This window comes from Carcharodon carcharias, chromosome 2 (genome assembly GCF_017639515.1).
Source record: "Carcharodon carcharias isolate sCarCar2 chromosome 2, sCarCar2.pri, whole genome shotgun sequence".
In the NCBI taxonomy this organism is placed as follows: Eukaryota; Metazoa; Chordata; class Chondrichthyes; order Lamniformes; family Lamnidae; genus Carcharodon; species Carcharodon carcharias.
The window spans coordinates 83,319,053-83,331,788 of NC_054468.1; the positions used below are offsets into that span (position 1 = coordinate 83,319,053).

At 46.3% G+C, this 12,736-nt stretch overlaps 1 protein-coding gene across 1 annotated transcript in view; it reads left to right on the plus strand.

Annotated features, from left to right (window-relative positions):
- The first annotated feature begins 11,912 nt into the window (after positions 1-11,912).
- Positions 11,913-12,736, plus strand: part of LOC121287690 (core histone macro-H2A.1-like) — a 37,563-nt gene continuing 36,739 nt past the window's right edge. Inside the window, exon 1 of the mRNA XM_041205621.1 lies at positions 11,913-12,307. Coding sequence (XP_041061555.1) covers positions 11,913-12,307 — 395 coding nt within the window. The remainder of the gene's footprint in view (positions 12,308-12,736) is intronic.

The window sequence follows — 12,736 nt, forward strand, 5'->3', positions numbered from 1 at the left end:
AGCCAAAAAGATGTTCTGTCTACCATACAAGTGAGTAATGTGGTAAATGAATTTTAGTGCCAGTGCCAGGACAGGTACTTAGGCCATACGTCCCATGATTGGTGGATTGTATCAAACAGCATGTCCCTTCGGCTGCCCGCAATAGGCAAAGTACTGACAGTACTCAACCAGACCATGCTTGGTAAAACTCAGAACATAATGCCTAGCATTAGATGTGATTCTGTGATTGGACAGCACTTGCTGAACAATCCCGAGTGTACTAAGAATTACACTGACAACAAATTTAAGATTATCCATCAGGATCAGAATGTGGCTCACTTACACTTGCTAGGAGTTACATAGATTCATATATGGGACCTGTCCTCTGCAAACAAAAGGAACATGCCTAGGCATTGTGCCTGTTTTGAATTAAACAAAAGTGTGAAGGACAATCACTCCCTGATGCATTCTCCATGGCAACGCCTCAGCCAATCAGAGTAATCTTGCAAACCAATCAGCACCCTCTTGCAGTACAAATTGTTGCCCCCTTTGAAGTTTGGCATTCTTGTGCCTGTCCTGATGAATGCAAGACAAAAATCTTTGAAAGAATGTCTCTTTTTTCAGCAATTCTCAAGATCTGTACTACCAAGCAACTAAATGTAAATCTTCTCTGCTCCTTTGTCAGCTTTCCTAAAGTATGGTGCCTAGAACTAAACACAATATTCCAACCGAGGTCTCACCAGTATTTTATTAAGGTTTAGCTTATCTTCTTCACTTCTGTGTTCTATTCCTATACTTATAAAGTCCAGTACCCATATGCTTTCTTAACAGCCTCTCAGCTTGTCCTGCCTCCTTACATCTCTCTTTTCCTGTACCCCCTTTACAATTGTACTTAGACCAATTTAAAATTATACAATTTAGTTTATATTGCTGCTCCTCATTCTTTATACCAAAATGGATCGCCTCACACTTATCTGTGTTAAATTTCATCTGCTCATTTCCCTGTCTATCTATGTTCTTCTGAAGTCTGTTAACATTGTCCTTACTGCATTTTTGAGTTTCACGTTACCTGCAAACTTTGAAATTCTGGCCTATACACTCAATTCCAGGCCATAAATACATATCAAAAAGAGCAATGGTCTCAATACTAGCCCATAGCCAACACTACTGTATATTTCCCTTCAGTCTGAGAAGCAACCAACACTACTCTCTGCTTTCTGTTCAACAACAACTTGCATTCATATAGCACCTTTAATGGAAAAAACATCAAAAGATGCTTCACAGGAACATTATAAAACAAAATTTGAGACATATGAAGCTTTGTTAAAGAGATTGGTTTTATGAAGCATCTTTAAGGGGGAAAGAGATGTAGAGAGGCAATGAGGTTTATCATAGAAATCATACAATAGTTACAGCATAGAAGGAAACCATCCTAAAAGCAATGGCTGTTGTTTAGCCAAATTTGTATCTCTGCTGCCACTGTCTATTTACTCCCTTGGGTTTTATAATTTTTCTAACAAGCCTATTTTATATGGCGTTTTGCCGAATGCTTTCTGAAAATCTGAGTGGACAACACCAACCACAATATCCTCATCCTTCCCCATCAGTATTTCAAATAATTTCTTCAAGTTTGCCAAACATCATTTGCCTTTAATAAACCTGCTATTAAAACATTCTGTTTTGCTTTCAGGCATTGTTGACCTTCATTTGACCATTAACACCTACTCTGGACCAATGCTTTGTGGCTTTAATACTACTGCTGCCACTCCCTTTGCCCTGTGTTCCATGACATCTTTGTCATTTAATCTCCCCCGACCTGACCTTCTCTTTTGCTCCACCAGCCCCTCCCACTTTTATCAACAGCATAAAACCCATCACGATCCTATCTCTCTTCAGTTCCGAAGAAGGGTCATGCTGGGCTCAAAACCTTAACTCTGTTTCTCTCTCCGCAGATGCTGCCACACCTGTTGATCTGTGTTTTCTGTTTTTATTTCAGATTTCCAGAATCCGCAATATTTTGCTTGTATTTCAATAAACCCATATCTACTTCATTTATTTGCCCACATACTTCTAAATGCCAATTCATTTTGCCTTAGCTTATTGTTCCTAAACATTTCCCCAACAGTAATAAAGGGCTGAATGGCCACTGGTTGTTAGGTTTAACCCTTTCCCCATTTATAAATAAAGAAGTGAAATTTGCAATCCTTCAGCTCCGCTATCATATTATAACACTTCCTTGTATCCTATGTAAATCTTACAAAGGAGCAAAGAAAATGATTCCCAGAAATATGAATAAGATTCTCGTTAGAGACTTTAGATTTTATAAGTGAAGGAAATGTTTTTTTCTGTATATTAGGTTTATCACACAAGCATGTGTCAGGATGACTTTCCCTTTGGGACAAATGCAATGAACAAAGGATTTTTTTCCCGTTGAATCAAAGGTTATTGAGGGTAAATGAAGTTTATAGAATTAAAGGGGATTCAAAGGGCGAAATTATAAAGAGACGTTACACAAACCAGGGTTGCATTCCCCCTGATTTAGAATGTTAAGAGGTAATTTGATCCAAGTTTTCAAGATATTGGATGGGATATTCTGATCCCGCCAGCAGTGGGCATCACGGAGGGCAGAACTAGAAAATTTGGAGTGCAGCCATAAGTTAGTTTCCCACCGGTGTAAAAATAGTTTAAAATTTTCCACTCACAACTGTCACGGCAGATCGGGTTGCCTGCTGCCCCATGTTAGGAACCTGTATTTGAATATCATGAACACTCATTAAAAACCTAGCTCAGCAGAATCACCCTCCCCACCCCCTCTACTCCGGGTCAAATAGCTACGCTGACCGGCATGAATCACAACCGGACATAAGTGACGTGCACCTGGTGTACAGCACTTCACTCGCGACCTCGAAGTGTATGCATACAGTACTCGCCTGCCTATTAGTGTGCTGCAGCCATCGATGCTCCGACTCCATGCCAAGACTGCTCAGGCAAGACCAGCATGAAGCTGGAGAGAAGGGGCGGTGGCAAAGGCTTGACTGTGTGGGGTGGAGGTGTCCGCAGGGGAAAGGGTGCAGAAAGACACATGACTGGAGGGGATGACTGAGAAAGAGAACACAACGACACATGACTGAGGGGATGACTGAGAAAGAGGACACAGAGACACATGACTGGGGGGCATGATGACTAGGGATGAGAGAGCACTGAGACACATGACTGGGGTGGGTGGATGACTGGGAGAGAAAACACGGAACAAAGACACATAAGCTGGGGGGTGTGAGGAGGTTGGGGGGTGGAATTAGTTGGGGCTAGAAAGCATAGTCAGTCCTGGGGATTTGTGTCACAATTTTGGGGGCTCTGCTTGGCACTCCTGTGTTGGTCCCAGTCCAGGGAGGAGGAAGATCTGTCAGTCCTGTGTCAGTTATGCCCAGCAAGGTGTGCAGGGCATGATCAGTCCCTAGTACATGTCAGTCCTGGCAATTAGTGGATTCATACTGGGCCGTAGGCGGCACATTCATTCAGGGCAGGCATTTGCAGCCTGTAGATGGGGAACAGGTAACGAAGAGGGGATGGTACTCGAAGGTCTCATGGGGGAAGGGGGGACAGGGGTGGGAAGCAGCCTAGGTAAGTCACAGTGCAATGGGCCTCAAGGTGGGGAGGGGTCAGCTCTACATGGGGCATTGGGACATCAACATAAACCATTCAGGGCGGAGGACAGGGATATCAATGACAATGACTATGGGATTAAAGATTAGAAGGGGAGGAGGGGAGTGATTGGATGGAGATAAACCTGCACATGATGCTCTTCAAGCACAACGGGTGGGTCTCCAATGGTCACGGGAGGGGCTGGAATCTGGTCTTGTAATAAAACCTCAGCAACACCATTTTTCAAACTGATCCAATGATACAGTCAGGGGTTGTGGAAGGAGTCGACTGCAGCAATTTTGGGCCAATTGAAGGAGTACCCGACTAATTTCCGCTTTACCAAATGGGGAGGAAGGCACAGCTGAGAAATGTTAGTAACAGTCAAATGCCAATTAAGTGACTGTGCCACCTTAACTCATGTTGCGCATTCTTGAGAGAGCCTATTCCGAACTGGGGGCATTTTTGGATTGGCTTCCAAAGATCCTTTCTCCCTCTCATGGCAAGGGTCAGAAGGAACCACCTATAAAGGGGCAATAGCCAAATGCATATACCTAATGGCCCAAATACCTCACAGCTGCCAGGTTCAGGCTTTACCCACACCTACCCCACCACTAATACCCCTCCCCCACCAACCTCCAAATACTGTCATAATATTACTGCAAGTTAGGGCTGCTGTGTGATCCAAAGGATACAGTCTGACAGTGCCCTGACTGCATCAATCCTGGTAATCATGCAAGTGAGGAAGAGGGGAAGAAGGACCTGTCACCGCCTGGCTGGGCAAAGGGAAGAGCCTTGCCCTGGTGAATAACCGCCAATGGGATACCCTCAAGACCCCGAAGTTGGGGCTCACTCACCCATTCAATGGAGGTGTTTGGCATGACCAAGGGTGTGCAGGAGATGCTTCTCACAGCTACAGATGAGCGAGAGACAGTGCCGTAGATGCCTTTACTCATCAAGGGGTGTGGTGTCTCACATCTGCCACATTCTCTGGGAGAAGCTGATGCCAGAGGAACTGGGAGGTCACCCAATGCCAGTGGCTGTTAAGGTGAGCACTGCGCTGAACTCTTTTGCAAGTGTCTCATTCCAGGGCTCCACTAGGACCTCTGCAGGATTTCTCAAGCATCTGCTCATAAATGCATCCAAGAGGTTATCGACGCCCTATTTAGCAAGGCACACAATTGTTCCTAGTTCTCCCTAGATGAAGCCAGCCAAGCTGCCAGAGCAGTGGGATTTGCAGGATCTCTGGGTTCCCACAGGTGTAGGGTGCCATCAACTGCATACATGTGGCTTTAAGAGCTCTCTGGCAGCAACCACTACGATTCATCCATAGGAAAGGGTTCCACTCTCTTAAGGTGCAGTTGGTCTGCAACCACCAGATTATACAGGGATGTGTGAGATACCCCAGAAGATCCCATGACTCCTACATCTTCAGTCACTTGCAGATGCCACAGATTTTCAAGGGTCCTTAGTGCATCCAGGGTTACTTCTTCAGTGACAAAGGCTACCCGCGAAAGACGTGGCTGATGACACCCCCGTTCAGTGGCCACAAGGTGTTTCAGATGAGAGGTACAATGCGGCTCATTCTGTAACACGTTCATTGATTGACAGACCATTGGCATCTTTTAGATGTCTGGACAAAAACATAGTAACATAGAAAATAAAAGCAGGAGTAGGTCAGTCAGCCCTTTGAGCCTGCTCCGCCATTCAATATGATCGTGGCTGATCCCCTATCTCAACACCATACTCCTGCTCTCTCCCCTTGATGCCTTAAGAGTCCATTAATCTATCTATTTCCTTCTTAAATATATTCAGTGACTTGGCCTCCACAGGCTCACCGCCCTCTGAGTAAAGACATTTCTCCTCAGCTCAGTCCTAAATGGTCTACCCCGTATCCTGTGACTATGACCCCTTGTTCTAGACACCCCAGCAAGAGGAAATATCATCCCAGTATCCAGTCTGTCCATCCCTGTCAGAATTTTATACGTTTCAAAAGATTCCTCTCATTCTTTTAAACTCCAGTGAATACAGGCCTAATACAGGCCAATCTCTCCTCACAAGACAATCCTGCCATCCCAGGAATCAGCCTGGTGAACCTTCGGTGCACTCCCTCTATGGCAAGCATATCCTTTCTTAGGTAAAGAGACCAAAAATGCACACAATACTCCAGGTGTGGTCTCACCAAGGCCCTGTACAGCTGCAGTAAGACATCTTTGCTCTTGTACACAAGCCCTCTTGCAATGAAGGCCAACATGTCATTTGCCTTCTTATTTGCTTGCTACACCTGCATGCTTTCTTTCAGTGATTGATGTAGAAGGATACCCAGGTCCCTTTGTACATCAACATTTCCCAACCTATCACCAATCTATCACAGGTCAGATGGCACTTTCCAGTACTCTCCCCAGGCAGTCTCCCATAGCATCGTGGCTTGCTGCACTCTACACAATCTGCTCAAAAGGGGGGATGACTTGGCAGAATAAGAGATGGAGGAGCTGTATATCTCCTCCAATGAGGGTGAAATCAAGAGGGCTGAGCTCAATGAGGGCGAAGAAGCTGAGGCTGTAGAGGAAGAGTCCATAGAATGGGCCAGATGAGGCATCATGCATGTGAGATATTTACATCCATCAGGTTCCCTGAGGATGATGATGACTAGCTCATACGAGCTTCATTCACCAGCTCCTTCCATGTTGGGTCCACCTTATCACCTTTGTGATCCTCATCAATGCACTGAAGCACATCAATATCTGAAAAAGTAGTTATACTCTTGCGTCACAATGACCTCATCCTTGGAAGGCATGACAACCTTTGGAACATGTGGCCTTTCTATTATGGGATAATAACTCCAGCAGCACTTTTTGTGAGCAGGGTAGACATGGTGCAGCCTCTTCAAGCATCTCGCCAACATTCCAAATGTCTAAGGCAGCATTCAAGAAGCAAGATCGAGGACCACTGAAATCCTCATTGCACTCATAGCAGTATGCCTGCAGTGATGCAAGGTGCCTCAAGGAGGACAATTATCACTCAGTAGTTCTCGCCTTGATGTCAAATCTAAATCTGCACTGCGGTATTTCTGCACAGGCAGTCGTTCATGCAAGACAAGTATTCAGGCCTCATCATCATACTGAGCACCCAGCTTGAGAATGATCTTCAGGGCACAGCCATCTGTAACTCTGTAACTACCTGCTCTTCAGTTCATCTTTCAATGGACTGTAGAAGCTTCAGCAGCATCTTGGTCCGATCTCCATCAAGCACTCATGACCATGCCTCCGTTTGGCATCTACCAAGCTCCTGTACAGCCTAGCCTTGATGCCTGTGGGCCTGAAAATGCTGCTTGTGACATACTGTAATGTTTGATAACAAAAAGCACATATCAAATGTACTGGAGCTTCGCTCTGATCCCATCTGAGGCCTCCACATTTTCATCCCACTAGTCTGAATATCCACACAGAAACCAGGCAAACCGATGCTATTGTAATGACCTCATAACCATGGCGACTGACCACCTGAGAGCTGGCATAGGGTTAATGTCAAGAAACACTAGCCTGACCTTCTGGCCCAGCGCGGCGTCTCCCATGTCAAAGTCCGGCAGCTGTGGCCTTTACGCATACCTCCGACCTTACACAGTTTCAGCCCTCTAGCAGGAATCACAAGGCTCAACATGTGTCAGCAACATAGCTCTGCAGCGTGCAGGTGGAAAAGTGGAGACCACTATTGGGGTGATCTTTAGATGTACGTACAGACATGAGATAACATGCCGCCAGGAGCACCTGAGAGCCCTGAGTTTTGGTGGATATGTAAACTACACTCAAGGCTGATGGACACTACATGAAAGCCAATGAAAGATGCACTGAATGTGAATGACTGCAATGCGCATCGCCATTCAATCTTTAAGATCCCCATTGAGCACTCTTAAGCGCAGAAGCATCAGGAGACTAAACCAACCTGCAGCTTCTAAACTCATGATGCAACATGATATGAATCTCTGAAGCAGGTCTCAGAGATGCAATGCCCAGCCACCAAGTTCTTAGAGCCAGATGCATCATTCATGCCGCTACTACATATAGAACGGTCAGGCACTGTAATGAAATGGTGCAGAGATAGTGCGAGACACCATAGGCTGGGGTACAAGATGGAACATCTGTGAGGAGCAGGGGGGCGTTGGTACACTTAACTGGCCACAGGGGATATCATCAGATAGAAGAGATATATACTAGATGAGAAGTTGACAGGAACAAATTCTATTTGCAAATTATATACAGATTGTGAACATCTGTGCCACCATTGTGTTCTCAATATTTCTTCATTTTTCTTGCTCTACCATTATGTCTGGGTGCATCCCCAATATCCACAGCAGAGGTGGAGGCAGCCTGCTGATTGCTGCGCCCTGTTGTCGTGATAACTTTGGCAGGCGACCTCTGGAAGGCCGAAGCCTGGGGGCCCTTGGCCTGCTTTGGGTCTCCTGCTGTGGGGTGGGTGCACCCTCCCTGGCCAGTGGAGCTGGTGCTGATGGGGTCACAGGCAGAGGAGGTTGGGAGCAGTTGGACACTCTCAGAGTCACCTGGGCAGGTGGCCCTGGGATGACCGGTTAATGCTCCTCCCCGCTTTGGGTACTCAATGGGCCCCTGCTTGAATCCTTGAGGAGAAAGGACACCTGGAGTGAGGTCAAGGTGCCCTATCCCCCTCCCACTTAGCCACTGATGGATCCCACCTATGCCTGAGCGACGGAGTGCAGGTCCAAGCGTAGATCTGGCACAAAGTTGTGAACCATGGCAGTCGCCCTCCTACCAATGTTGACCTCAGTGTGCTGGCATGTCAACACAATGACATCAGACTGAACGCGGATGGAATCCTCCATCCTCTGTTCTAATCTGGTGACGGCACCTGACAACCCCGCCTGATGCTCCCACGTCTGTCTTTGCAGCTCCAACATTTGTGTTCGGGCCGAGTCCCGAGGCTCATTATCTGATTGAGACTCAGCAGAAGTCTGGCCTTCAGCAGTCCTACGAGTGCCAGTGACCTTGGATGACCCTGCCTCCACCTACTGTGGACCCGAATCTGTGCTGTGTTCACAAGATTGTGACCCCAAGCCTGCTTTAAAACTAGGTCCCACCGAAGTGTGTGTCTCTGCGCTGGTGGAGGGCACAGATGAACACTGTGATGGCTCTACATCTGGTGTGTCCTCAGGATCCTCATCCAAGGTGGTCTGGGGGCTGGGGCTGATGAGCTGGCTGCCAGTGGCCCTCTTCCTCTTCCTGCTGCTGCCTATTAAAGAGAGAAGAGATAATGAGTCATTGGCTGCATAGTGACCAACATTACAAAGCGCTCACAGTTTCTGAGGAGCTGCTAATGGGTCGTCACTGTCTTGGGAGACACCAATCTCACCCTTGGCGCAGGCACGGTCCCGATCCTTGCCAGCCAGCTCTGCCACCTGCTCTTCAAATCTATTGAGTGGTCTGAGCTCCGGCATCCCCCTTCCAGTCTGGGATCTCTCCCTTTCGTTGTGGGCGATCTTCTCCTGCATAAAGATATATTGACAGACTGCAAGCAGGACAGATGCCACAGCAGATGATAAGCTTGCCTGTCTTCTGTGGGTGCTGATTGGACCTCTGTAATTAGGGCTGTGGGTGTGAGACGTACAGGATGTGACAAGAGATGAAGATGTTTGTGAGAGAAGCAGTAGTAATGTCCCTTGTGCTGGCAGTGTGTGAGATCCCTGCAGACTGCAAATGCCTGATGGGATTGCGAGAGTGAGTGAGAGATTGAGGAGAGGTTGGACTTACCCTAGCGGAGCAGATGAGATCATTCATCCTCTTCCTGCCCTTATGTTGGTTCTCCTCTGGAGTGTATTAGCACTGACCACACTGGTGACCTGACCCCAAGCCAGCCTGGTGAAGTTGGTGAACCTCCGGCTCCCATCGCAGGGAAAAAGTATGTACCGCCGGTCCCCTACTGCCTGGAGGAGTGCCACTACTGCGGTGTTGCTAAACGTCGGAGCAGCGTACTTTGTTCTCTTACAGGCCATTCTACTGGTTGACACAAGTCCTGGGCTGCAGACAGTGATGTATGCACTAGTGTGGTTTAAATATAGTGCCTGGAAATATGAGTTGATGAGGTAATGGCAGAGTGGACAAATCCCACCCATTTTATTTAATAAGCTGAAAAGCAGCCAATCTGGTGTGAAAACCCACCACAACGGCTGACGGGTTTGGTGCGCTTTTCCCGCCCGCCACCGCACTTAGTCTCCAGAGCGGAAAATTCCGCCCATTAAGGGAAACAGGTGAGGCAGATAGAGATAAACTATTGACCTTAGTTGAGGAGTTTGGAGCTAAGGGTATAGTGCTTCTTTGCATTAAAGTTGCTTTCAATATGCAAATAGAACATCCTACATGCTCTTCCTCTTCCTTGCAAAAGCTTTGAATCAAGGCCCAGAATCCAACGCAATTTATTCTTTCCCAGGACTTCAACTTGTAGAATTTCTTGCCTCCCTTACCTGCAATTTCATCTACAATCTTTAGACATTTAGGTTCCACACTTAGTGCCAACTAATTACCACTTCCACCTTTCAGCCTTGGAGATGTCCAGCACAATGGGGCTTTATTCTTTCCCTATGTTCCTTAATATAAAGTAAATTATGAGCTGAGAGGTAGTTGCGTCAGAATGAATACAAAGTTCAATAGGCTGAATTTTTTTCGATGCACGGTAAAATAGCAGGTCTGACTGAATCAAGGTGTAGAAGCAAATATGGGAGAAGGGGATGAGTGAGTTTAGAGACCTTGAATTTCAATTATAACATCAGATATTTCATTGGCACAAATAACAGAGAGTGAAAGCGTCAGTTTAGCAACTCAGAGCTCTCAGAAAACACTGTCCAAGATAACTGCTGTATAGTACAAAACAAAATGGCATGTGATTGACAGTAGGATTAAAATGACAACAATCTACATGTATCACCACAACAAGAGAACAGGGCAGCAGTTCCTTGCAATCCCCCCCAAGCAAAGGTTCAGTTCGGGGCCCCTCCATTTTCCTGGGCAATAATACGACTTGCTTAATCAGGTATCAGATCTGCTCGGGGTTACTGACTAGTGCAAGCCCCTGTGCAATTGGATATGCCCAACTGCCCTCACACTGCTCCTGCATCCTCTGCTGAAAGACAAAAGATTTGTTGGAGCAATTCCAATTCCCTGGCAGTGATTAACAATTAAATCCATTTGTTCCCTCAACATGATGTTAAAAATATCACATGGGAATCATTCTAAAAGCAAATTCTTCAGTCTTTTTTTTAAGGAGGCTGTAGTTATCTCAGTGATGTTATTAATGCCTTTCAGATTCAAATAAAAGGCATTTTAGATGCTGCAATGCAAACTGGTATTCAAAGGTATTTAAACCTGTTCTAACTGGAACTGCTTTTGTCTACGGTGAAACAAACCCTCAAAAGGTTGTCACTCAATTTAATAAAAGAAAAATCACAATTCCTGGCTAATGAAGGAAACTGAAGACAATGGCATCCACCTGATAGCTTCTCACCTGCTCTGATTGGCTGTCAAATAAACTCCATGAGAGATGCTTGTACAATGGATGGCAGTATTGGAACAGTTTAATCAAGAAACTATGTGCAGTGTGTGAGCTAATTTCATCAGGAAGGTTCAATGCCAGGTTGTAGCATGTTAGCTGAGTTCAGACCAAACAACAATCTGTATTTATATGACGCCTGTATCATGGGAAAATTTGCCAAGCGGCATCACCAGACCATAATCAGATAATTGGTATTGTGCCAGATAAGAAGAGGAGGTAAATTTTAAAGGGTTTCTTAAAGAAGAGAGGTCTAGGAAGGGAATTACAGAACTTAAGGCCTCAGGAGCTAAAGGCACTGCCACCAATAGTAGGGCGAAAAGAGTAAGGGCTGCACAAGAGGCCAGAGCTGGAGTAAAGCAAAGTTCTTGGAGAATTGTAGAGCTGGAGGAGGTTATCGAGATAGGTAAGTCAAGGTCATGGAGGGATTTGAGCACAACAGTAAGAATCGTAAAATGAAGATGTTGGAGGAACCAGAACTAATGTAAGCCAGTGAGTATGGGGATAATGGATGAGCTGGACATGGTATGCGTTAGGATATAGGCTGTGAATGAACTGAGGTTTATTGAAAAAGTCAAGCCTGGGGGTAACAAAAACATGGATGAGGGTCTCAGCAGCAGATGGGCTCAGCCACAGGTTGAGAAGACTGATATTATGGAAGTGAAAGTAGGCAGTTCATGTGATGATGAAGAGATGGGATCAGAAGTTGCCAACCCTGAAATATGTCTGGACGCAGTAAAACTGAAGGGAAAGGGCAGGCCAAGACCAAGACTTGCTCCTCCAGAACCGGTCTCCAGTTCCCCGTCGGCCGCATCCATTGGCTGCTGCGCAAGGGTCACTATGCTGAGTGTTTCAGGGCCGGAGCCCCTGTCTACTTGGCCGCCGTCCTCGAGTACCTGACGGCCGAGATCCTCAACCTGGATGGCAACGTGGCCCAGGACAATAGGAAGAACGGCATCATCCCCTGCCACCTGCAGCTCACCATCCACAATGTCGAGGAGCTCAACAAGCTGCTGGGGGGGGTCACCATACCCCAGGGTGGTGTCCTGCCCAACATGCAGGCTGTGCTGCTGCCCAAGAAGACCAGCCACCCCAGCGATCAAACAGGATGCCGAAGGTGCAAACAATTTTGTTTCACAACAGATGATGGGCAGGGAGGGGGATAGAATCACTGGGGCAGCGTCAGAGGCTGGACGAAACTGAAGGCAATGGCTTCCTCAATTGCGACTCCTTCAGGACTGAATGTCATACAAGCTGTCTGACAACACACAGGCAGTGGGGGGGGAGGGTGAAGGGGGTGATTGTGAGATAGAGCTGGATGTTGGCAGTATACACCTGATTCCTCATATCAGACCTTTAGTGATAATGATGTGTGCAAAGGTAGGTATGGAAAAAAAATCAGTCACATTGCGATTGCTGATGGGCATTCAATGAGACTTGTTAGAAAAATCATTTATATACCTGTATCAAGCAAGATCAGATTCATTTTTTTATATCACACAGACTTATTTCAATAAAAAACCTAGAGCTTAAGATTGAAGCTGTA